This window comes from Papio anubis, chromosome 6, assembly GCF_008728515.1.
Source record: "Papio anubis isolate 15944 chromosome 6, Panubis1.0, whole genome shotgun sequence".
In the NCBI taxonomy this organism is placed as follows: Eukaryota; Metazoa; Chordata; class Mammalia; order Primates; family Cercopithecidae; genus Papio; species Papio anubis.
The window spans coordinates 112051288-112078856 of NC_044981.1; the positions used below are offsets into that span (position 1 = coordinate 112051288).

General features: G+C 39.6%; 1 protein-coding gene across 4 annotated transcripts in view; it reads right to left on the reverse strand.

The window, feature by feature from the left end:
* Nucleotides 1-897: 897 nt before the first annotated feature.
* The window catches only part of IYD (iodotyrosine deiodinase), a 34985-nt gene continuing 8313 nt past the window's right edge, over nucleotides 898-27569 (reverse strand). The window contains exons 2-6 of one of the 4 annotated variants that reach the window (XM_009205888.4): nucleotides 17115-17306; nucleotides 14141-14300; nucleotides 12376-12532; nucleotides 11026-11137; nucleotides 8627-8816 (exon numbers count right to left, since the gene is read on the reverse strand). In XM_009205888.4, the coding sequence (XP_009204152.1) occupies nucleotides 8734-8816; nucleotides 11026-11137; nucleotides 12376-12532; nucleotides 14141-14300; nucleotides 17115-17306 (704 nt within the window). In that variant the 3' untranslated portion in view covers nucleotides 8627-8733. Of the gene's footprint in view, nucleotides 8817-11025; nucleotides 11138-12375; nucleotides 12533-14140; nucleotides 14301-17114; nucleotides 17307-27569 lie in introns of those variants that run through there. The other 3 variants (XM_003898039.5, XM_009205886.4, XM_017958224.2) reach the window with 3 other exon arrangements.

The following is a 27569-nucleotide window of genomic DNA, read 5'->3' on the forward strand; positions in this document are numbered from 1 at the left end:
GGTGGGGGAAAACCTTTGAAGAACAATTTGACAAGCTCTAGAAAAGCTGAAATTTGATTGCTCTTTGACCCAGTAAGTCTACTCTTAGGTATATATCCTGGAGAAATTCTTAAACATTCCCACAGGACAAAGAATGAATGTAAAAGAATTTAAATGACAACTCATAAGAAAATGAAAAATGTGCGATATGTTCATTCAATGGTGTAGAGCAGTGAAAATGAATGACCTAGAGCTGCACGTATCACCATGGACTATCTCACAAGTATAACTTCAGAATGTTGCAGAAAAATATGTAAAGTATAATGCCATCTATGCAGAGTTAAAATTGACAAATATTAGATACTATTTAGTAGCAAGAGTATTTTTTATATGCATGGGCATTAATAAGACCAAATTAGATTAGCACTTTCTTCTGTGGAGGGAGGAAGGAGGATGGAATTGGGGAGTAATACATAGGGGATATCAACTGTATTGATAATATTTTGTATCTTAACCCAAGTTGTGGTTACAAAGTTTTTATTATGATATTCTTAGGATTTTGTGTATATATTTTAAATGTTGCCCTATAAAATTTTAAAATTTATTAAATAATGATAAGTGCTCTGAAGAAAATAAAAATCTGAAGTGATTGAGAGTGACTGGGATTTGGTTGGGGGTTCTGGAGATTGGGTGGTCAAGGAAAGCTTCTCAGCAGAGGTACTGGGATGAGCTGAATCATGACTGACATGAAGGGAGCAGCCATGACAGTATCTAGGGGAGGAGCATTGCAGGTGGAGAGAACATCTAATGCCAAGGGTCATGAATTGTAAAGGACCTAAGATTTTACCGTCCTTGCAAGATAGCAAGGTAGTCTGACTTAGTAGTGTGGATGCTGACAGAAGACACGAGACTACTGGGTCAGAGCAAGATATTTTATTATTCACAGCAGCAGGCAGCACGCTCTTCCTTTCACAGTGCTTCTCCTTGCTCCCCTCCCATGGTCAGTGTTCAGAGATAAAGTCAGTATAACTTGCTCATGGATTTGGATGTGCAGAATAAGAGAATCACAGAAATTTAAGATGATGATATAGTTTGGCTGTGTCCTCATGCAAATCTCATCTTGAATTGTAGTTCCCATAATCCCCACATGTCATGGAAGAGAACTGATGGGGGATAATTGAATCATGGGGGCAGTTTCCCCCATGTTATTCTCATGAGAGTGAGTTCTCATGTGATCTGATGGCTTTATAAGGGGTTTCCCCATTCACTCAGCTGTCATTCTTCTGCTTCGTGTTGCCATGTGAAGAAGGACATGTTTGCTTTTCTTTCTGCCATGATTGTAAGTTTTCTGAGGCCTCCCCAGCCATGCTGAACTGTGAATCAATTAAACCTCTTTCCTTTATAAATTACCCAGTCTCAGGTATTCTTTATTAGCAGTGTGAGAATGGACTAATACAGATGATTTCTAGATTTGAGGCTCTACCCCAAAAAGTATGAATTGAGGGGCCAAGTAAGGGGTGGAAAGGACTCAAAAGTAGTACTCTGAGTATGAAAAGGTTGTGCCTACTGACATCTAAGTGGAGGGACAGAGAAAGCAGCTGGGCCTAAGAGTTTGGAGCTTCAGGGCAAGGTCAAGGCTGGAGGTCTAGACCAGGGAGGCCCTGGCAGATGGAAGGTGCTAACAGCCCCGGGACTGATGAGCTCACTTGAGAACACTTGCCACGTTTATCATACTCGCCTGGTCAGCAGAATCACCTGGAACACACGTTAAAAACACAGGTTTCCATGTCCTTTTCAGATCTTGCATTCTAAAATTTTATGACTAGATAGAGATATATTTCTGCACACATTCAATATGTACTGAGTGTTTATTGAGCACCTATTATGTTTCAAGCACTGTGCTTGTTGTGATTGGTGAAGCTTTAACAGCATCCTGTGGTTATGAAGAAAGGCCAAGAGAACCACTTAGACTTTGGCACTGACTTCATTGAACCAACAGACCAGCATCTAATATCTACCTCCAGACTTCTCACTAGGAAGGAAAAATAATCCCTTATTTGTTTAGGTTATAGTGAGGTTTTTTTGCTTGTATTAGTTTCTGTCAAAAGCATTCTGACCTGATATACACATTTTATTATTCTACATATAAAACTAGTAAACAAATAAAATAAAACAAATCTCTTTGGGGAAGGGAGCCTTTAATTCATGTTTGATTAACTCAAGCTGAATAAGCCAAACTCCCTTAAACCATCAGTCTCAGTTACAGGCTCTGTTTATTAAAATCTCTTAAACATTCTAAACTTCTTGTATAATTTATCATATTTGATTTTTTATTTTAGCACTTCAAATCATTGATATGACAAGATTATAGCCAATTAAGACAAAATATTCTCATATATTTAAGCATCTCTTGTAAATCTAATACATTACACCTATAAACATAGTAAATCTAGTCTAATACTGTAATGAGCTAAGTTAAATATTCTTATACCTTTCAACTTCAAATCACAAACTTAAAATCAATTTCATATTTCCAATTGGAATCATAAGCTTTTTAAATATTCAAATCACTTAAGGAGTATACACAAGATTGTTTCTAAACTTAACATGAAAGTATCAATATTATGGATTTGAATTATTGCATTATTTCCATAATGAGTTCCACACATTCTCAGACTTGGAAAATCATTTATCCAACAAGGGAACAGACGTACTATTTACTGTTGTCAAGGACTCATGCCCGCAATATGGTGGACATCTCAGATGAGCAGAGGTTGCTTAGGATCTCAGGTCAGAAGACAGTACTCCAGTGCTGGAAGACAGTGCCCTGAGTGCTATGGTTACTATGGCAAGAGGAGGCTCCCAGTTTTCACCCTTCAGAGGGGTTTGATTTTTGAATCTCTATTCAAATTACCTCCTAAGTATTATTTTTATTTTTAATTATTAGAGTAGAAGGAAGTTGGCGACTCCACCTAGGTTAGCTAACAACTTCCTTTATGATCTCATTGGCTTTTGCGTTTACTTGGCACTCTGCAGGCATTGCTAACATATTTCCATCTCACTCTAACGAAATTTAAATGCTGTTGAATTTAATCCTGAACATTTGGCTCTGAGCCATGACTCTCAGGTCATGATAATAACATAAACCATTCCCCTGCCTCATGACTTTTTAGGAATTTCCCAAATGGGATTATAGCCTCTCACATTTCATTAGAACTACTGTATTTAGCTTGGCAGGTTTTTGGCTTCAGGGACTGTTCTCCCTCAAGCCTGCCCCTGGATGTCCTGGACGTCATTTGCTGAGGCCACCCAGGTAGGGAGCGGACCTGGCATCCCCTTTAGATGCGTCAGCCCATTCCCTGCAATCTCCTGCTGGAAGTTCCTTATCATTCCCGCCTCCAGTTCTCTGCTATTCACCCTCTCTAAAAGGTAGATAAACGCAGCTTTTTTTGAGTGTCTAGCCTTTTTTGTGGGGTGAGTGGGGTAGGAGAAAGGAGGCACAGTGGCAGCAGAGCTGGAGCAACATTCCTTCTGGACCTCTCATTACTTGTATATATGTGTGAATTGAAAACATGATGTTACCGTTGTTTCCATTTCACACAAATTATAAGAGAGCACTCTGCTGATACCTAGCAAAACAACAATTATATTTCTCACGTCTCTCAGGCAAAATATCCACTGATAACTATGTGTTTTTCTTCCACTTACCGATATTCCTAAAAGATGCTTACAAAATGTCCTTTCAAATATCACATCAGTTTGAATACTCTTTGGGAACTCCAATATTTAGAAAAACTAGCCTGGGTGTGGTGGTGTGCACCTGTACTCCCAGCTACCTGGGAGGCTAAGGTGGGAGGATCACCTGAGTCCAGAAGTTGGAGGCTGCAGTGAGCTATAATCACATCACTGAATTCTAGCGTGGGTGACAGCAAGAATAAAGTAAATAGAAAAACCAATTGGTCGATCATCTTTGTAAGGTGAATCACCCCCAGTTTGTAAATTTGGCTTAAAACCCTACTTTGTTGGGGTTTGAACATGTGCAATAACTACCCCCAATTTCATGCATCAGAGAAGTCACTCTTCCTTTCATAGGGAGGAGAAAATAAAAAAGAAATACTGAAGTGTCCTCCAGTACTTCTTGATGGAAGTTTCCATTTTGTGGGCAGAGGCAGGGATGTCTAGGAAGAAGTCAATCTTAGTTCCACTTTATGTATGTTTGTATCGATTTTCTTTGGCCCAAAGTGATACTCTATTTAAAGCTGTATTAGACAAATATCAACCGATCTTAGTGTTTCAGAAGAAAATCTTTATGCTTTTCACTGTCCTATTCTGATTTCACCAATTTCTTCAACTTTCCTTCTCCCCTCCTTTTTTTGTTTGTTATATCCAGTTTTATTTTCTAAATTCAGAGTTAGGTGTTTTGGGGAAGAGACATCCAGCACCTACACACTTCTGGGCCCCCTTCCTTGCAGGTGCAGGGGGATAACATTGATGACATTGCTCCACCTCCTGTGAGGTCACGGTCACATGACTAATTCTAGCCAAAGGGCTATGAGAGTGAGGAGGTCACTCCTGGGCCAGCGTAGGAAGGAATTGTTGGGGTGAGCTCTTCCAGTGTTTCCTCCCCCTGCTGCCTCTAGGAAGGAGGCAGCCATGCCCTGGAAGGTGCATCCCACCGGATTATTGGGTTACGCCATGCAAGTAATTGTCTCGGAGGGTTTCCAGGCCCACAGGGGACTTTGCCTGCCCAACAAATGAATTTTTATCATGTCAAGTCACAAGCATTGCATTTGTTGATTGCCAATGCCCCATGGTTCTCAAAATGTGGTACCCAATCACCAGCATCAGCAACACCTGGGAATACATTAGAAACGGAGCATTTTGGCACCACCCAGCCCTGCTGAATCACACACGCTGAGGGTGCAGCCCAGCAATCTGTGCTTTAACAGACCCCTACATGAGTGATGCCAGCAAGTATGAGGACCATGGCTCTACCCTGTGCTGGCTAACACAGCTTACAGTTAAAAATTCCCTCTCGGCAAAGTGGAGTCTTCAGGTGAGTCCTATCAGTAAAACACAAACCATTTTCAAGTTTCTTAAGTAAATATACTTCCTCGCAGTGATGCAATCATTCCATTATTTTTTCTGTTTTAAGGCCTCAAAACAGGAAGAGGATCTATAAGCCTGCCAGACCACTGTTTCTAACTTTGAGCACAGTTGTCACATGACAACATTTATGAACACATAAAAGAAGGTTAGTAAGAGCTTGAGGCTGCAGAGAGAAGGAAGAAAATCATCTTTACTTTTCTAGACACCACTGATGGCTGGGGGGCTGTACTGATTTGCCCTGATGGTGATGCTGCAGCAGAAATTAGTGTGGGGTGTGCTTGGGGCAGAAGAAGTGTCTGGTGTTTCCGGTCCCTAGAAGACCCTCCATTCCAAGGGGCAGGCAGGCTGAAATGGATTTTACGTTCCTTCCCAGGGCTTCCTTCCTCTTCTTGATTACTCAGTTGGTTCCCTGCAAGCAATGTGAGCTTCTGGCCTTATTTCTCCTCTGATTCTCATTTTCATGCCTCAAACTATCCAACTAGGGGACATTCCAAAACAACCCAATGAAATAAGCATAATATCTGCACCTTCAGTAAATTGTTTAACCTAATGATGGACTTAGAGGGCGTTTTTAGGCAAATTATTTATATGACTGAAAGAAATGCTTATTTACATGTATTTCCATTCAGATTTGACTGTGTTCAAACATAAATTTAAAATAAGAGTATAATGAGAACGCTATCTGCTCCATCTAACATTTTACCATGTTAGTTCTCGCTCACACTCTCCGAACACACACATATACAGACACCTTCTTTTTTCCTGGAGTAAGTTGTCAATATTATGCTTCATCTCTCAGTACTTCAGCATGCATCACGCACATCACTAACAATATCACCTACCACTAGATCCACATTCAACATTCCCAGTTGTCTTTTATACCTATGAGATTTTTTCCTAAAACAAAATCCAATCAAGGCTTATGTTTTGCCTTTGGTTGTTGGGTCTCTGGTTATCTGAAACAGAGCTCAGACTTTAACAGACATGCAGATCACCTGGGGATCTTGTTAAAATGCAGATTCTGATTTTGGATGTCTAAGTGAGGCCTGAGAATCTTTGATTCTAACAAGCGCCCAGGTGGTCCCAATGATGCTATGGGCCCAGGCCCACCCTTTGAGTAGCAAGGACAGGACAGTCCCCCTCTTATTCTTCCCACAGTGACACTCACTCCTTAAAGAGTCCAGGCCTATTTCTTGTAAAATGACGCACATTTTGGTTATTCCACCATGCCATTAACTTCTTTATCCTCTGTATTTACTGTAAACTGAAAGTTAGGTGTAAGACTTGATTAGTTTCCATTGACATCTTTGGAAGGAATGCTTCATAATGCATCCCAACAGGAACACCTAATGTCAGTTATCCTACCATTAATGGTGTGCTAGGACCTTGTCACTTGGTTAAGGTGATAACCAGACGTTTCCATCGTAATTTTTAAAATAAAAATTTAAAGAGTTCCTGCAAAGAGTGAGAACCATGGGGCAGTGGCAATCAACAACTCCGATGCTTCAGAAGTAAGTAACCTGGCTGCATATCAGATTGATAACTACACAGAGGAAAACATCCTTCAAGTTGGTCTGTGATGGGGTAAGGCCGACTCCCTGCAGGCCAACTCCATCTGGCCTTGCAGCTGCCCCTGAGCCACAGGAGGGCTTCACTGAAGAGGAGGGAGTCCCTCACTCACCCATGTTACCTTTGCTCACCTGAACCCCAAGCAGGGCTGCCTTGCAATGACAATGGTGTCTACCACAGTAAGGGCACCCACCATTTACGAATGTTAAGCATGTACCAAGCAGCATGCCAAACCCTATAAAGTAGGTGCCATGGACGGAATGTTTGTGTCCCCGCAATTCATATGTTGAAACCCTAACCCCCAATGTGACGGTATTAGGAGGGGGGCCTTTGGGAGGTGATGAGGTCATGAGGGTGGGGCCTCGTGATGGGATTAGTGCCCTTATAAAAGGCATGCCAGAGGCTCCAACCCTCTTTCTACCACATGAGGACACAATGAGAAGTCAGCAGCCTACAACCCAGATCAGGGTCCTTACCAGCACCTGACCATGCAGGCACTCTGACCTTGGACTTCCAGCCTCCAGAACTGTGAGAAATGAATTTCTGTTGTTTATAATCCACATACTCTATGGAAATTTTTTATAGAGAGAGTTTTCTCAAGGAAAATGAGGACAACAAGAAGAAAAGCATAGTGGAAGGGGATGAAGAGGTGAGTAGAATTGCTTGATGAGAAATCATCCAAGCTGTAAGAGTTTGCCTCTGTATACGACAACCCTGGGAGGATGACAGAAGGTGATGAGTGAAGACTACATCTGGCATTCCCAACCTGGCACCTGTGACCCTATCAGGCCCAAACAGCTGTGCTATCGTCTGGAGAAAAGGGGTCAGTATGTTTCATGGGGTGGGGTAAAAGAGAAGGGAGACTGTGGGTGCTGTGTATGGTAAGCAGCTCTCTTGAAGTAAAAGAAAGCAAGCCCTGATTTGTAGTGGTTGTGATGTAAATTCTCCCACCATGGGCAATTTCAAGCTATGAATGTTTAATAACTATCTTGCAAGATTCTTGAGTAGTTAGCAGCTTCTATGAATGCTACAATCAGATCTACCACGCCACTAGGCAGTGCAACTGACCGTTTACATGCCAGCCAGGCCCGTGCGACCCAAGTGTACCCTGTCCTGTTCTGTGAAGGTGACATTTTAGTAACTTTGTTTTTGTTTTTTTTGAGACAGGGCCTCACTCTGTTGCCCAGGCTGGAGTGCAGTGATGGCATCTCAGCATCTTGGCTCACTGCAATCTCTGCCTCCCGGGTTCAAGCAATTCTCTTGCCTCAGCCTCCTGAGTAGCTGGGATTACAAGTGCATGCCCAGCTAATTTTTTTGTATTTTTGGTAGAGATGGAGATTCACCATGTTGGCCGGGCTGGTCTCGAACTCTTGAGCTCAGGCAATCTGCCCACCTCAGCCTCCCAAAGTGCTAAGATTACAGGCATGAGTCACTGCACCTGGCCATGTTTCAGTAACTTTGATGGTTACTTATTCAAAACTAGCAGCGTGTCCCTGAAGTTCAGTTTTGAAACTGAACTTTTGAAAAGGTAGTTCTCAAAAGCATACCCTTTGTCTAAAAGACACCAGAAGTCAGAGAGCAGGAGACCAGTTGATTAATCTAAATTTAAATTCGAGTCATCATGTAGCTAAATTATTTATGGTAAGTTTCTGATTGTCTCCTCTATGTGAGTTTTTTAAAAATACAAGAAAAAAGCCAACAGTAATTTTCTAGAGTAACTTTTAAAATGTAAAAACCAGGGCATGTTCTTTGTGAAGCGTTCATGCATTTCCAAAGTGGATAAGAAACGGGACTTATGGGACTGGAAGCCCACAGAGTGTGGAGAGGCTTCTTGACGCAGTGTGGCCACCCAAAAAGAGCAATGAGGGAACCTGACACCCGGAGAAAGAGCAGCCAAGAGACCTGAGAGGAGCAGGTGAGAGGCGCAGGGAGAAGCAGGGGCGCCGTCTCCCTGCCACTCCCTTGGGCGGCCCTGCCTACACCGTCACCATGATCTGGTCCAGAGGTTTGCGCTTGAGGTCAGGCACTGTGGCCTCCTTGCTGGGGTACCCCACGGGGAGCAGCATCAGCAGCTTTTCATGTGCGGGGCGGCCCAGGAGCACCCTCAGTCGAGGGCCGCAGTTGAGAGGAGTGGTAGTGACAGTCACCAGACCTGCATTCTAAAATAAGAGGACAAGAAAGCATTTTAAAGTCAGCAGGCAGAATGGCTGCTCTCCCTTCTAACCTGGGGACCTTCTTGTCCCGTTTATACCTGCTCTTCCTATCATTTCCCTGAAGTTGGGCAGCAAAGAGGCTGCCAGCTCAGGTAATGGTATCGTGAACCTCCCTGCCCCCATCAATCTCCCCATCCCCTCCCTTCTTTTAACCAAGCAGTGGGAAGCTTCTGGAAGAAGAAAAATACTATTATTTTTCATTGATGCTTAAGAAATAGGAATGGTTATCTTACAGAAAAATACTGTAGGAATACAACTATAGTAAAGGAAAGGCAAAAACCACAGGGAGTTCCTTTTAGCTAAGTGATTGGTCTGTGTTCTGGTACAAGAACCAAATGATAAGAGCAGTCCACCAAAGCAGTGTACTAGCCCAAATGCGACATAATTTTCCTACTAAATATTCTTTTTTTTTTTGAGACAAGGTGTGGCTCTATCGCTCAGGCTGGAGTGCAGTGGCATGATCTCAGCTCACTGTAACTTCTGCCTCCCAGGCTCAAGCTATCCTCCCACCTCAGCTTCCTAAGTAGGTGGGACTACAGGCATGCACCACCATGCCCGGCTATATTTTGTATTTATTTGTAGAGACGGGGTTTTGCCATATTGCCCAGGTTTGTCTGAAACACCTGAGTTTAAGTGATCTGCCTGTCTTGGCCTCCCAAAGTGCTGGGATTACAAGTGTGAACCACAATACCTGGCCAATTTTCCTGCTAAATATTCTTTCCTGAACTCCAGTGATCCGCCTGGAATCTATGATTTATTATCAATAACTCTAATATTGGCATTTGAACCATATATATATATGAATCCATATATACATGAACCCATGTGTGTGTGTGTATATATACATATATCTACACATGCACATATGCACATATATGAATCTAGAGTGACTTGATATAGTTTCTTGCTGAAGGTCTTTTATATAACATCATTATATACCTTGATTAACAAAGATTTCACAATACCTGAGAGACTGTTCTCAAGAATACATGCATCAGAAAACCTAACTGATTTCTTCTTTCTGTCATTAGCTTTATTAGCTTTCTGTCTTTATTAGATAAAGAAACACTTTATCATGGTGTTTCTTCTCCTTGATCATATCTTCACATAGTATTTGAACTTGGAATGGATAAATCTTAAACTTTTTTGAGAAAATAATTACACCTTAATTTGGTGTCATTTTATATTTTGGTCCTTTTCAAGACATAGCTTTTACTCCATACTTAATTTTGTATGTCTCTAGCAGTAGAAACCTGCAGATACACAGACCATATTAAACAATTCCTCTTACTAATATTATTAATGTTAAGTTGACTTCTATTATTATTTTATCTTTCACTCTCTCAATGTGAGTACTTTGGTCTTATTATAGGTCAGGATTTTTTAAACTGGAATCCTCAGACCCCCAAAGGGCCAAAGATTGAATCTGGCAGGTCCATGAACTTGAATTTGAAAAACAAAGTCTTTATATTCACTAACATCTAACTGAAATTTAGCAGTTTCTTCCTTTGTAAATGTAGGCAGCAAACCACAGTAGTGTTAGCAATATCTATGACTTTATCACCAATGAAATCCAGTTATTTTCATATCATTTTACAGTTGTTATAGATATTTTAAAATATCATTACATTCATCACTACTTTAAAATTATAGAGCTACTACTAGCTCTTGGTATTTAATATATTAATAAAGGCTTGTATATTTTATTCTAAACGACAACCACCACGGCAAGTTCCTATAACTACAGAGCCAACCATGGAAGCAGAGCTTCCCCACCCAGTGAAATGCTGATGCCTGTTGATGGGGGACTCAGTGGCCAAGGGGTACCCCATCGACCTCTTTCCAAGCCTCCAAATAACAAACATCTAAGTAAAAGCAATGAGGAGCTTCCAGACACTTCCCCCTCACTGCCCCTTTCCAGCTTTTCCAATCAGATCACCACCTCTAAACCTGACCAGGAAGTTCTGGAAGCTGCCTCTATAAGACGTGCATGGCGCGCTTATAGGACCCAGTCACCGTACTGGAGACAGGGGCTTCATGGAGACTTTTTTCCTCCATCACTAATCGTAACCTACTCTCGGGATTATGCCTTATGAAAGCTAGGGGGCAGCAAACTCAATGGCAAAGTGAAAAAGACTGCCCACTGCAGAGGCACCCGGGCAGCCTTGTGAGCTGAGCTTACTGCAGGCTTCGCTGCTTATTCCAGGACCCTTGATCAGGTAGCGGTGCCCTGCAGTCTGACGCCGCGTGGTGATTCCATTATTTACCTGCTTACAGATTCAGGAAGGAAATCAATGCCAGCTCCTTCAGGATAATTTTTCCAATAACCTAAAACACATTTCAATGACTTCACTATCTCAAAGAAAATACATACTTTTCTTTGAGATAGTGAAGAAGCTCTTTTTTTTTTTTTTTTTTGGAATCCATTGTCTCTTAAAAGTATGATTACTTGCTCTTGCTCTTATAATCTCGTTTTCTACGTTTATTTTATGGGTTTACCATCTCTCTCTATCCCCTACCCAGCCCCCAGTGTCTGCTAGAATATACAGTTCATCAGACAAACTATCCCCGGTGCCTCCCAGGAACTGCCACACAGAAGGAGCTCAGAGGCCGGCATGGTGGCTCATGCCTGTAATCCTAGTACTTCGGGAGCCTGAGAAGAGTGAATCACTGGAGCTCGAGAAGAGTGAATCACTGGAGCTCAGGAGTAGAGACTAGCCTAGGCAATATGGCAAAACCCCATCTATACAAAAAAATGTAAAAATCAGCCGGGCATGGTGCTGAATGCCTGTAGTCCCAACTATTCAGGAGACTGAGGTGGGAGGATCACTTGAGCCCAGGAGGTCAAGGCTGCAGTGAGCTGTGATGGCGCCACTGCACTCCAGCCTGAGTGACAGAATGAGACCCTGTCTCAGAACAAAACAAAAAGGAGCTCAGAAAATATTTGTGAGTGAATGCATTGTTGAGTGAGTGCATGAATAGTTTGAAAACTGTACAGCAATCCTGCTCCATTTCGTGTTAGCCACTGCTCTCGTTCCTATGCAGATGGAATTTTTGAAAAGCACGTGACCATCTTCCTAATGCCATGCAATGCAAACTTCTTAGAAAGGGGGCTCTATGAAGAGCCCTTCTCATGGCTTTTTAGTCATTCCATCTTCTCTAAGAGCAACAGTAAACGTATCCAGGGAGTTAGCCTCTGTGACTTTTAGGCTCCAAAGTTCTTCATGTGTGTCTGCCAAAACCCTTGAAACTTCATGTTGTTACAGATGACGGCAAACACACCACCAATTTTTCTAACCTTGAAATGATGTGATAAGTGAATTCCCAACTTGTTGAACCATCGTACTCACCAATCCAGGTTTCCAGAGTCAGTTTTCACATCAGAGTTACCTCACTTAGGAATTCTACTTTAGATTAAAAAACAATTTCCAAATGTCCCTGAATTGAAAACTCAGCTGAAATGTTCTAATAAGGCCACCCTTTAACCTTTGATGTCTCAACATACCTGCAAGGCAGCTAGCAGGATGCCACAAGCAATGGAAACGCTGATCTCATTGTAGTAGTGGACTTTTTTCTTGCCATTTGCAGCAAAACCATGTACTTGTTTGAAAATGAGAATCAAAATAGGGGCAGTATCCAAGTACTCTTTAATCCAGTTGGTTCTGTGAAGAGAAAAGAGATTCAGGAGAATATTTGCCCATATTTTTTGTTCTCTTTTACTACCTTAGCTTCTTTATGATAAAAATAAAAACCTATTTACTCATCTTTTATATTTAAATTGAACAGCTGCAGAATTTTTGTTTTTGTCTCATTCCTCTTTTTCTGACCAGGATCATTCAATTTCATAAACATGTCTTAGTAAGTGCCTAGTATGGCAAGACATATGAAATGCTGAAAGATACAAGGGCAGGTCCTATTACCCAGCATGCACTGGGTCAAAATTCAGCCAGGGAGAAGGCAAGGATGGCAGTGAGGTTTAGCCAAAATCACAAAATCACAGGTGGGCAGATGGCAATGCTGTTCACCCAGTTATAGAAAAAAGGAAGGGAACTTCTGCGGGAGAGGGAGATCATTCATGTGAGGTATAAATGCAGAGCTAAAGTTTTGTTTTCCAGCTCAGAATATCTCTTTCTTGATTTCATTACCCTGGCCCACACATTTTGGCAGAAGTTTTATTCTAGCACAGATAGTCAAAAAGGACAGAGAGTCATATAATCCCATATATTGGGATTTTACCTTAGGATATCTTGTGTCATTCATTAGTAAGAGACAATCACCATTCATTTCATTTCTAGCCTGGTTATGCCTCCTTGTTCCGAAGCACACTGAAACTCACTTGTGTATTTCTCCATGGTTCCTCTTATACTATGAACATCTGTATGTTACACTTGCAAAGCTACTTAACTGTACTTCAACCAGCTTAGTTACATTTGACTATTGCCATTTCTTTTCTCCCTACAAAGAGGGAAAATGGTAATGCTTTAGAAGATCTGCACTGGAGCTGGACTGTTTTGGCCACTGGGCAAGCTACTTGGCCTCCCATGGAACTGTTACCTCCTCTGTAATATGTACTCTTGTGTACCCAATCCATATGGTTATTGCAAGGGTGAAAATAGTTAAAATATATAAAGTGGTTTTTAATAAAGCCAAGCATCAGAATTTTAAATCATGGAAATATCAACACAGAGGAGCCACTTGTAATCCACTTTCCTGACTCACTCAATGAACCAACACTCTCCATTCCCTCCATAGAGCACGTGGACTGTGACTTCAATGCCCAGAGCAGACCCCGGGGGCTGCATTTGTTGAGGGACCACAGTGAAACTACTTACACTGAATTCCCCTCCACTTTTTTCCTGGAGTTGAGGAAGCCAAAAAGTTACTAAGGCCTCACAGATAACTACACTTGTGCTAAACTTGTCCTAAAACTAAAACCTGCTTAGTAAAATGATTGGGAAAACCTGATCACTTTAGCAAAATGTAATTTGCTTCATGCAAGATCTTGAGAAGAATTTCGCCATTTTGTGTTCCAGATGGGTGAAAAGTGAAGTAATTCCTCAATTATTTACTGAGCAAATAATTGAGTCAGAGCCTATTTACCAAACGCTCACATGGCGATACGGGAGTGAGCTCTCTCTTAAGTTCCATAATTCCTCCCAGAGGCAGAATCAAGCTTGTCCACACTTACAACAAAGCCAGGACATGGTGGTGGTGGTGATTTTATTTTAAGAAGCCAAGGCAAACATCCCCAATTCCACCACTGTTTGTACCTCAGTTTCTTGAGATCTGTGACCCAGCGATGTCCCATCCTTTTCATATAGTTGATCTCCTCTTCCTCCTCAATGATCTTTCGAATCTTGTGCTTCACATCTGGGTCCTTCACAACCACGAAGGTCCAGGGCTCTGTATGGGCCCCACTCGGGGCTGTTCCTGTCACCCATTCCATTAAAATCAGAAATTAAAACTGCAGGAAAGTGTGAGGCTGCTAATTAAGGAGAGGCTCATCCCTGTAGTCCAAGCACTTTGGGAGGCTGGAGCTGGAGAATTAAAACATTTTTGCAGTTTTTTTTTTGTTTGTTTTGTTTTTTTTTTAACTAGCAGGGTGTGCTGGTGTGTGCCTGTAGTCCCAACTACTTGGGAGGCAGAGGTGGGAGGATTGCTTGAGCTCAGGAGGCAGTTGAGTCATGATTGCACCACTGCACCCTAGCCTGGCAACAGAGTGACATCCTATCTCTTAAAAAATTTTTTTTCTAAGGATAAACATAATAATTCATACTTGGCCGGGCGCAGTGGCTCATGCCTGTAATCCCAGCACTTTGGGAGGCCGAGGTGGGTGGATCACCTGAGGTCAGGAGTTCAAAACCAGCCTGGCCAACATGGTGAAACCCCGTCTCTAGTAAAAATAGAAAAATTAGCCGGGTGTGGTGGTGGGCACCTGTAATCCCATCTACTTGGGAGGCTGAGACAGAATTGTTTGAACCTGGGAGGCAGAGGTTGCCGTAAGCTAAGATCATCCCATTGTACTCCAGCCTGGGCAACAAGAGTGAAACTCTGTCTCAAAAAAAATAAAAATAAAAATAATTCATATTTGCTCAAAATGAAGTTAGATAATCTGGAAAACAAATGCCTGGCAGGGAACCCTGTCATGCTGCTGCCAAGTTCGTTTTGTTCAGCATCAGGCCAGCTGATCAATGATCAAGCTCTGCAGTTCCAGGGTTGTGGGAACTCCACCTCTGCTTCTCTAATTATGTGGGAGAAAATGTCCCCAAGTAACTGCACCATGACCACTAAGGAAAGAAACTCAGAGGGGAAATTTTGACAGCCAGAGTTCTCCAGACTGTTGTTTCTTTTGGTATTCTTGAAAAAAATAAAAATAAAGTTGTGAAGGTTATTGAAGAAGGCAAAATGTATACGGTAAGATGGTTTTTAAAACACTCCTCAAAAGGCAACTTAGTTATACAGTGTTTGGTCCCTATATCAAAGCTATTAGTGTGGCACTGTGAGGTTTATCCTTGGGGACACACGACAGTTGGGGAAATTCTTTTTTTTTTTTTTTTTTTTTTTGATGGAGTCTCAGTCTATCACCAGGCTGGAGTGTAGTGTCACTTATCTCGGCTCAGTGCAGCTTCTGCCTCCCGGGTTCAAGCGATTCTCCTCCCTCAGCCTCCCAAGTAGCTGAGACTACAGGTGCCTGCCACCACATGCAGCTAATTTTTGTATTTTTAGTAGAGATGGGGTTTCACCATTTTGGCCAGGATGGTTTTGATCTCTTGACCTCGTGATCCGCCTGCTTCGGCCTCCCAAAGTGCTGGGAGTACAGGCGTGAGCCACCAGGCCCGGCCCAGTTGGAGAACTCTTAGACATGGGTACTCAATACGCACAGCCATGTGTCATTCTACTCCCAGGGAGACTTCAGGAACTCTCAGCCCACACCTTGATCAGTTCCAGTGTCCCAGGGCAAAGCTTCACAGTGCATCACCTTTGTCCAAGGAGCCTCAGTTCCCTGTGGGATTCCGGTGAGAGTACGGGCCAGCTTCTGATCTGGGTGTCGTCCCTCGGCCCTAGAGATGGCCCACTGTTCCCAGGGGGAGACCACAGTGACTCACAGGTGAGATATTTCAGAAGCAACTCTTCCTTCCTTCCCAATGGATAGTTTAATCCACCGATGAGGGAGGAAGGGCTGCAGGCTCTTGGTGGGGTTCTTGCTTGCCACACACGACTCCCAACACTAGAAGTCTCAACTGGCTTGGGAAATTCAAGTCAAAAGCTAAACATGAGGCCCCAATTTCTGCACAGAGTGATTCCAGTTAACTTTGTACCCATTTTATTTGTTTACTAAATATTTGTATCTCTAAACATAAGAAATAAAGTTTTCCCTAATGTTTTTAGTTGTGTCAAATTCACCTTCGCAGCATATGTGTACATACACATATACAAATACAGATACAGGTAAAGGTGAAATTTAGTAACTGCTGTTAGTCAGACTAAGGACTCAACAATCTAGTGTATTTGTATTCCTAACCGAAGTAAAGTATTTTATTCTTGCTTCCTTTCACGTTGGACAATAGATTAACAATGAGCATGTGAAAATTTTTGCAAATAAACTTAAATGTGGTTTATGTAAGAATAAGACTCCAATCACAGGAGATTCTCAAGTAGTGAGATTTCTCTTATTTCTCCTCCTCATTTTCTGTAGCTCTTATTTTTTTTTTCCTCAGTGGAAATATTAATTTACATTAAAATGGGTTTTTTCTTTCTTTGATTTACTTTGCAAATTTACATAAGTAAATTTTGCTAGTTAATGAGAATACTGGACTATAGCATCACGGTGTGTAATATAAGAAATTTGCTTCCAAAGAAAACAAATATAACTGAGTATGCGAGTGTGTGTGTGTCTGGTGTGTTTTAAGGGGAGGGAAAGAAAGAAGCTGTATCTCCTCCAATATATTAATCTAATGATGTGATCAGAAATCTTGGTTTTTAATTAAAAGATCATGAACTGAATAATAGCAGAAGTTTTGAATTATTGTCACATCTGCTTCCAAGAAGCTTGTAATAGTCAAAATGTGGCAAGTAGAAGTCATTGTGTTTCTGGCAGTCACTCAGCACTTGGGTAAGACTTTATAGATACACATATCACTCTAGGCTTTATTCACTATGTTTAAACTTTGACATTTTTCCATTGTTAGAGTTACACCAGTAAAGTGGCTAACATTTCCAAAGACCCCATCTGCAAGTACAGACCTGCCGTTCTGATGACATTATCAATGACTTCCATTGGAACTTGCTCATTACTTATGAACCTGACTGACCGTCTCTTGTTAAGAAGTTCATAAAATTCCTGAGATCTCTTAACCATTTCCTTCTCAGGATAGTGTGTATGAGAGAAGGGGATGTGTTCAACACTTTCTTCTGATTCTTGCCATTCATCAACATCTGCAAATAAGAACAAGAAAGGTAACAAATTAAATGATCTCTTGCTCATAAGGTGACCACTGGGGAGAAGAAGATAAAGTTCTCAAATGTGTAAGGTTATGAACTAAAAAAATACAATAAAATAAAAAGAATAGATTTACAGAATCCTTACCACTGATCTTGGCTATCCTTAAAACTCCAGCTGGGTGCAATGGCTCACACGTGTATTCCCAGCTGCTCTGGAGACTGAGATGAGAGGGTCGCTTGAGCCCAGGAGTTCAAGGCTGCAGTGAGCTATCATCACACCACTGCACTCTAACCTGGGCGATGGAAAGACACCCAGTCTCTTTAAAAAAAAAAAAAAAAGAAAGAAAGAAAAAGAAAAGTCCGGGCGTGGTGGCTTATGCCTGTAATCCCAGCATTTTGGGACGCCAAGGTGGGCGGATCACTTGAGGTTGGGCGTTCAAGGCCAACCTGGTCAACATGGTGAAACCCCGTCTCTACTAAAAATACAAAACTTAGCCAGGTGTTGTGGTGCACACCTGTAATCCCAGCTACTTGGGAGGCTGAGGCACGAGAATCGCTTGGACCCGGGAGGTGGAGGTTGCAGTGAGCCGAGATTGTGCCACTGCACTCCAGCCTGGGTGACAGAGTGAGACTCCATCTCAAAAAATAAATAAATAAATAAATAAATAAGAAAAAGAAAAAGAAAAAAAAAGAAAAAAGAAGCAAAAACTCCAGACTAATTATAAATCAAGAAAAGAAAAATTTTACCTACAAAAAGATGAGGAATTCAAATTTCTGTTAATGATGGACTAGATTATTTGAAACAATCTCCCATCAGCTGAAAACCACTCAGATCTCTAAATAAAGTATTTTTCTTTATTTAGAAAAATAAGTCTTTTTTGAAATCATTGAGCCTACAACATAGCAAGAAATTTGCAGGCCAAAGTGAAGAGAAAATTTGAACTCACACAGGTAAATAAGCACAGAAGGTACATTTTTTTTCCCCTACTGTATTTGCCAATCCCCACACATTTGAATTCCATTTTTATATCTGCAGGGATCAAGGGTGACAGATATCAAAGCCCAGGCCCACACAGAATGTGAAGTCTAATAAGCTAGGACCCCAAAACTACATCCATAGGGGAAGTATGAATCATAAATAAATTATTCCTCAAGGGTTTATATCAGTTTGATGAGTCTTGCTTCAAACTTGAACGTGGAATAAACTTGTCCTGTCTGAAAGTACCCTGGTTGTCTAGCAGAAGCAAATGCCAATATACAAATAATTTTAAGTATAATCATCAGCAACCCACCAAATGCAATCAGGCACATAAAGAAGAAAACATCTTGGACAAGAAACAGCAGAATCCATTTTTTTAAAAAATAAAGTCAGATGCCCAAAAACTCCAAATACTGGAATTATCAGACCCAGAAGATAAAACAACTATGATTACTATATTTAGAGAAAAAAGACAAACTTATATAAATCTGTATGTAGGGTACACGAAAGAATAAAAGAAAAAAATAAAAAGAAAAAACAAAAACAACAGCAAAAATAAAGAATAAAAGTTAATATAAACAATCTGAAATAATAGAGAACTTCTGGAATTGGAAAATAATAGAATTAAGAACTTAAATGGATGGTTAACTAGCAGGTTAGACTAACTACAGAAAAATTAATGAACTGAGAGATATGTCAGAAGAAAACACTTAGAATGGGGCAGGGAGAGGCAAAAAGATAGAAAATATAGAAGAAAGGGCAAGAAAAAATAGAGCAGAGTGAAGAGTGAGAATGTCTAATATATATATGATCATTTTATTCAAAGAGAATGTGGTGGAGGCAATATTTGAAAAGATAGCATCTGAGATTTTCACAGAACTCACGAAAAACACCAGATCTACAGATTCAAGAGGGCTGGGGCTGGCAAGTTTTTTTGTTTTGTTTTGTTTTTGTTTTTTTTTTTACAAGAACATTTTTCTTTCTCTTCTTTTAAAATTAGAAATGGGGTTTTGCTATGTTGCCAGGCTGGACTCAAACTCCTGGCCTCAAGGGATCCTCCAGCCTCAGCCTCCTGAGTAGCTGGGAGTACAGGTGTGCACTATTGCACCTGACTATTTTTAATGACATTAAACACAGCTGCTACAAGGGGGAAAATGTGATTAAAAAGAAGGCACCAAACTTCAGTTTCATAATTGATCCTGACAACAACGAAAGTAAATCGGGGGCTACATTAGATGCAAAACTACAAGTTATTTCAGGCTTCTCGCCTACAGGTAAGCTATGTAAATGGCATACTTTTACTCTGAGGCCTAGTAAATTCAAAGAGTTATTTTTAAAAAACTATACATTTTACAATAAAATATAAAGATATTGAAAGCAATCAGAGGAAAAAAAAGTTACCTCGGGAAGAACACAGAAATAACTGAATTTTTAACCAAGGCAAGAATAGCTACATTGAATAGAAATGAACTAAATGTTCCTGATAAAGGCCAATGATTATTTTAAGTCCAAGTATGTTGTTTATAAGTGACACACCTAAAACATAAGCATATAGAAAGGTTGAAAGTCGTACCATGCATCACATAACTATATTAGTTGAAAAAAATTAAGGCAAAAAGCATTGTTGATAATAAAAAGGGTCAGTTTATAATAACACAGTTTAATTTGCTGGGAAAACATAATTTTAAATATGTATGCAATTACATTACACGACCTCAAGACAGACTTTTAAGAAGAAATGTAAAAATCCACAACACAGTGAAAGATCTTAACACATCTCTCTCAGTAATGATAGAATAAGCAGAAGAAAAAATCAGTAAGGATACAGAAAATTTTAACAAGGTAATTGACAAAGATGACCAAATAGACTTATATAGGACACTGCACCAAACAACTACAGAACACACATTCTTTTTAAGCAGACTTATTGGACCAGAAAATAACTCTCAACATATTTTAATGGCCCAATAGATAATGATCTCTAACTGTAATGCAACTAAACTAGTAACAAAAAGATAAGTTAAAAAAACAAACAAAATACCTTAATGAAAATTAGAAAATATTTCAAAATTAAAATATGACATTATTACGTATTGAAAAATCTATGCAATAACATTAAAATATTATATTTAGAGGGAGATTCCAAGCCTCACATACATACATTAGCTAGGAACAAACCCTAAAAATTAATGAATTGAAGATCAATTTCAAGAAGTTAGAAAAAATATCCAAATAAAACCAACGATGTAGAAAGAAGCAAATATTAAATATGACATATTAAGGAAAACAACAGCAAACATCCAATAGGGAGAAACATCAAAACCAAAGCTGGTTCTCTGTAGAAACTGATTAAATTGGCAATCCTCTGGCAAGATTGATCAAGAAAAAGAGAAAGCATAAATAACAAATTTCAGGAATGAAAAAGGAGGCATGACCATAGATGTTACTGTCATTTAACAAACAGTATGAGAATATTTATTATACCAATATATTTTAGAAAATTTATATAAAATAGACCAATTTCTTCAAAATATAACCTGCCAAAACTAACTTCAAAATAGAAAAACTGAAAAGTCTGCTGACTATTAAATAAGCTGAATTAGTAAGCAAAGATTTCCCTAAAAGAGAAAGCAACTTTACGTTCAGATAGCTTCATGAAGGAGTTCTACCAAAGTTTCACAGAGATAATACTGCTAAATTCTCAAACTCTTCCCAACATTAGAAAAAGAGCAAACACCCTCCAACTCATTTTATGGAATGACCACAACCTTGATACCAAATGTAAGTAGGGCATTAAGAGAACAAAAAACTACAGGCTCAATTTCCTCACAAACACGGTACAAAAATCCTAAACAAAATATGAATAACAGAATTCAGCAATGTATTGAAAAAATACATCTTGAGCAAGTTGGAGTTATCCCAGGAATAAGAGGTTAATTTAACATTAGAAAAACAATCATTTTTTTTTTTTGGCCACATTAAAAAGCTGAAGAACATAAACCACAAAAATCATTACAATGCAGAAAAGATGTTTGATAAAACTTGACATTTATCTCTTAGTAAATTTGGAGAAAGGAACTTTCTTAATCTCATAGTCTAATTATGGGGGGGAAATCCCCACCACATCCAACTATGGTAATGATGAATCGCCTAACTATGAGGGGAAAATCCCCACCACATCCAGCTATGGTAATGATGAATCTTTGAAACCCCTCCATCAGAGATTGAGAACAATAGGATGTTGAATGTTCTCACCACAATTCTAAATATGAAAGATTAATTTTTAAAGCTTTTAGAAGCGAATATAAGAGAATGTCTTCACGACCTTGGAGTGGAGAAGGATTTCTTAAACAAGACACAGAAAGATTAAACATAAGAAAAGAACTGTTACATTTAACTACATAAAATTTCTCATTACATCTGCCTGCTTCTGCCACTTCTTCTGTTTTCCCCATTACCCTCCTGTTCAGAGAGTTCTGCAAGCTCATTATCAGTAGTTCAACATCTTAGAGAAGATAAAAGTGCAACAGAAGGGTCAATCACTGAAGCTAAAAATGATAAAACTTAGGAGAAACAAAATGAGCCCACAGAAGATAAGAAGGATGATGTGTCTAGTGCACTAAAAGCTTCACCAAGGGCAGACCCAGTTATCTTATTTTAGAAGAAGATTTTCCAATAAATAACATTGTGAAATTCAAGATAGTTTCTACAAACAAGGGTTCTGAAGACTGTATTGTCAAATTCCCAGATACTACATTTCAATATTCTCAAAATTGTTTGTTATATATCCAAAATTTCACAGCTCTTCTGAATATTGTTTCTTCATTTCACTTAAGCTCATGAAAAGACATACTTCTGAACTACAGAGATTTCAACAGAAAAAAAATTCTAAGATGCTGTCTTCAAACACTTAAAATTATTGAGGGGAAAATGTTTGGATGGCAAAAAAAAAAAAAAAATAGATATTCCTTGCTTATCTTAGGCTGGTCTTGGGCTTCCAGTTGTTGTTGAGTTTTATCAATTCCTAGAACCTAGGAGGCAAAATATACCAAAATGAGGCCAGTACAGAAAGTAAACCTCAGTATTTCACATCAGAATGAATTGCTGTGAGTTGGAATTTTTTCAGTGAAATTTGAATCACATAAAGAAAGCTTCACTGAGAAGGCTACCCACAGAGCAAACACTGAAATGTTGGGATCTAATGAGTAGATGGTTCTTTTACATAATAATTCAGTCTTTAATAAGCCTGCCCTAGTATTTTTCAGCCTGATGGGAATGGGTGCAGAGAAGCAATATCACCACAGAAAGCAACTCCTACTCAGATAAGAACAGACCATCAGTCTGCCATCATATTGCTGAAAATGATCAGCACTCACATTCCTAAAGTAACAAATTTAAGGGCTTTTAAACCATTAAAATGTATGTATGTGCATGTGTTTGTGTTCTACCTGAATCATTATTGTACTACCTAAACTGTGTTTTTAGGAAACTGAATATAATGTTGTTATACATCTTCCTCACTGACAACCTCCCCAAAACCCAATTATATGTGCTTGATATGATGTGTATCACATGCCTTGAGCTGTGTGATGGAAGACAATAACTTGTTACCTTTTCCTTTTAGTAGATACAAATACACTTTGAGGGTTTTTTTGGGGGGAGGGTTTTTAAAAATATTATTATTATTATTTTAGAGACATGGTCTCATTATGTTGTGCGGGCCTCAAACTGCTGGACTCAAGCAATCCTCGCACCTCAGCCTCCCAAAGTGCTGGGATTACAGGCATGAGCCACTGCACCCAACCATAAATCCATTTTGATCTCATTGATTAGCTGATGCAGCTGTGGTTATAGTTGTTGCAATTGTGGTTGTGGCATCTATTAAAGGATTTCCACTTTTAGTAGTGGTTAATTAGAGAATTTTGATGGATGCTGTAAGCTAGAAAAACAAAAACAAACTGAAATGCTTTGTAAAATATATTTTAAAACATTTTCTTATACGCATTGGAATGCTCATCTGTTACCGTAGGGAATGACAGTCAAAGTCTAGCTGAAGGTTAGTACCACAGAGGTAGACCCGTGTTCAAACGCCCAGAGTATTATATATTTTCTAGTTACCAAGAAATAGCTGTGAGGTTGATCTGAGATAAAGGATGATGACAAAAGTCAAAATCCCAGGTCCACCCATGGCTGGGAGTTTGACAGCCCCTACACTTTAAGCTGGGACCCTGAAGGTCTGCAGTCTCACAGTAAGGGGGAATTTAAAATAAACCAGCGCTGATATGTGCTTGCAGCCTAAGACAACATCATCTGAGTGATCGAGGGAACCACAGGCTTTCACCTTAGGTTAAAGTCATCCCAGAGTATTAGTGTCACACCATGTAAGCACAAAAGTGAATTTTCCCTGGAAATAAGTACCAATATCCTAGACCTCACAAAGTTTTTATAAGTAATTTTCCAAAAGAATGACTAGCAAACAATGAAAAATAACAATGTATTTAAGAAAACACAAAGTCATGAATAAGAACCATTAAAAAAATATGGGCATCAGAAACAGACCAACAATGACTTATGATACTGGAGTTATCAGCCACAGGTCATGAAACAACTACGCTCACTATGTCCAAAGAAGTACAAGACACATGACTTTGGTAGAAAAAAAGTGACAGCAAATTTGAAAAAAGAACTAAAAAGATCCTCTAGAAACAAAAATGAAAACAAACTAAATTAAACATTTAATTAATAGGTTTAACATCAAAGTAGGCATAGCTGAAGAGGAAATGAATCAATAGAAAGATAGTTTCTTCTTACCTATCCAAAATGTAACATGGAAAGAGAAAGATAGAAAATATAGGTGAGAATGTAAAAGACATCAGAGGATACAGTGAGAAGGTCTAACCATTTAACTGGAGTCCTGAAAGGAGAAGAGAGAGAGAGGGAACAGGCCAGAGGCAATATCTGAAAAGGCAATGGCTGAAATTTTTCCAAAATTGTTGAAAAATACAAATCCGAGATTTTAGAACTCAGTATTGTCTAGTAAAATTGGATAGAGGGATACCCTACATGTCTCTACTTAGGTTCTCCAAGAAGTTGACTCTGAGACTGAGTCTAGTGTGTGGAACGTTTATAGGAAGTATCTTTGGGATTAAAACCTATGGAAGGGAGAGGAAAGAAACAGATTGGGCAGAAGAAGCCAAGCTGCAATGCAAGTTGAGAGACGGCCTCAACCACAGCAAGGGCTATTTTGAAATTAGAAGTACCCATCAGAGTTGTCTCAGATTAGGCCATAATGGCTGGGTCTTTATACAACCACTGCAATCAGTCATCAGATGTGGGCCATCCTGGGAGAGATGGGATCTCAGGAGAGATAGCTGTCTACAGCAGAGGCCATCCCTGGAAGAGGCCAACAGTACCCCCAGCAGTAGAGGCAGCAAATCCTTCCCCAAGGGGCGTTCTGTGTGGTACATCATCAGGCCCTTCACACCATGACTGCAATTCCATGCATGCACCAGAAAAATCCATGCGCATATGTACAAAACTAGTATTAAAACGTTTACAGATATAGTTTATAATAGTCCTAAACTAGAAATAGACCAAATGTTCGTCAACAGTAGAATAAATTGTGATATAGTCATATAATAGAATACTATACAATAGTGAAAATGAATGAGCCTCAGTTACATGCCCAACCTGCTTAGCATTATATTTGACTCTTACAAATATAAAACAGCAAGTCAAAATAATATAAACAGTATAATTTTAATGTTTAGGAATGTTTAGTTGTGTAAGAGTGATGCAACTAAGAAGAAAAGCAAATAAATAATTTCCATAACATTCAAAATAGTAGTTACTTCTGCTGGGGAGAGAAAAGGTTGTGACTAGGGAATGACATATGGGTGTTTATGAAATGTTGGATGTGTATATTTCTTATCCTAAGTGATAATTGTGTAAGGTTTTGCTTAATAACTATTTGTTAAGCTGTTCATCTGTGTTTTATACACTTCTTCAGTAAGTACATTTCACAATTAAGAGTTTTTTCAATGAGAAGAAGGCCGTAGAGATTAATTACCAGAGGAATCAAGAATAGGTCAACTGTCCAGAACTTTTAAACAAACCTTCTATAAAAGTACAAAAGATGCTTACATTTTATCAATGCAGCAAAAGTTCAAGTTCAGCAAAAGTAGGTAAAGTCTAGATACAGTGGAAACTTAGATCCTTAGAGATGAATTTCTTGCCATGTTACCATTTTTCTAAGTACAATAGCAAAACCAATATTTTTAAATTCCTGTTTCATATTGAAAATGTCAATGCTTTCAAGAAAGATTTAGAGTTTAAAACAATGAGTAAGAACTTAAAAGTGTAAACAAAACTGGCCATAGGTACTTTTGCCTTCTGAGCAAAGTAGCATCATTTGTGGAAAATAAATTGCTCACTTCCCCTAGCCAAGCTGATGAGGAAAGAAGATAATGTAAAATTGTAAATCTCTGATGATTTTCCTGTACTGCCACATCCCTGGATTCCATCGACCATGCTTTTTCAGAGCACAGGCATGAGTCTTAGAGGGAGAGGAGCTGAGCATGATCAAGTGAGGGGAACAGAGTTCAGGGAGTGGAGCCCAAAGGGAGACCTACGACAGTGGTTCAAAAGACCTTTAGAAGAAAGAAGGGCTCCCTCACATGCTAACATGCCGTGTGAGAAGTTGGGAAGTGAGGGACCAAAGAAACAAAGAGAAACAAAGGTTGATTTCCACAGATAAATTGGTGTGAGATGGAAGAAGAAAACACATAGAGGAAATCAGGAGTCCATGGGGCAGGAACCTCAGAGCCAGAGGTGACTCCATGGACCCAGGTTCTGTGGGGACTCTCAAATCCTTGAGAGGGAATTGGCCTCCTCAAAGCATGTAGGATTGAGGATTCAGCCTTTTTTAAATCTTATTTTTAGTTTATTTATTTTTTCTAAATAGGATGAGCTCAGCTGACCCCTAGGTTATGTAAGTATTATACATTAGCTAAAAGAACAAAGCATGAAAAAGCAATGCAAGTCCTAAAGTTGATCTGTTTTAAATTAGTGGAACTAAACAACTTTCTTTTTTTAGACATCTGCTCAGGAAATGCCAATAGCAATGATTTTGCAATGGTTGTTGTTGTGGTAGTGGTAGTGGTAGTTGTGGTGTTTTAGGGAAAGAAGCGTGGTACAGTGGAATAAAAGTCTCTGGTGCATATGATTAGTTGGGAAAAACAAGTTTTCAGGTTATAATTATACATTTGCAAAACATACTATGTATAATGCAAATTACATTTAGTAAAGCTCTCAAAATCTTCCTGGAAGATGGAAATATACAATTCATTCAACAAGGTTTTTATTGAGCCTTTGATATCTATTAGTGAACAAGATAGATGTGACTTTTATACCATAGGGGTGAAGAGGGAAAGCTCCCCGCTTCACTCTCTGAAGGTTCACTGAAAATAAATTGACAAAAGACAGATCAATAGGAGAAAAAGCCAAACAAAATTATTCTAACATGCATAGCATGGGACAATAGCAAGAGAATGATCACTCAATAACCCAGTGGGGTCCAAATGCTTATACACCCTTCTTTATAGAGGAAGAGGAGATGGGAGGTGTAGGAGTAATGCATTTCAGGGGGAATGAATGGACCCGATGATCAGATGATGTATAGTCAATAATTCCCTTTGGGAATTGAATGGGACCTGAGAACAAACAATGGTTTATGACAAAGTTTGTCTGGAAAACTTAGTGAGGAAACTTCTTTTTATATTTCTCTAGCAGGGACAGTTTGGGCCTGTTCAGAAGAAAGTAGGTATGATGGGGGAGTGGTAATAAACATCTATCAGCTTTCTAACAATCAGTCCTAACGAAATGCCAATATCATCAATGTCACAGTGACAAGCCTGAACTTTATCAAGGTGTCAATAGAGACTTTCAACACCAGTGATACTTTCGACACCGTTTAAGATGAAGTCTGGCAGCCTCTGTAGTTAGTAAGTGGCATATAAGCAAATGCATGAAATGCTTCCTTAACTGTTTGAAAGGTAAGTTACTAACTCTTAAGACCCATTCAGCACTTGTAAAAACTAAAAGTGGTCTAAATGCATGACTTGGCAGTTTCTGCAGCTTCTAGAGTCCAAGACAGACTCTCTTAATTAGCAGAAGGAAGCAAACTGTTGCCTCATTATCAGTGCCAGCCATTTGATCAGGGAATGGTCAAACAAATGGTCCTTATCACCTCCTGATGGAATTGTCCTAAGTGCACTCCC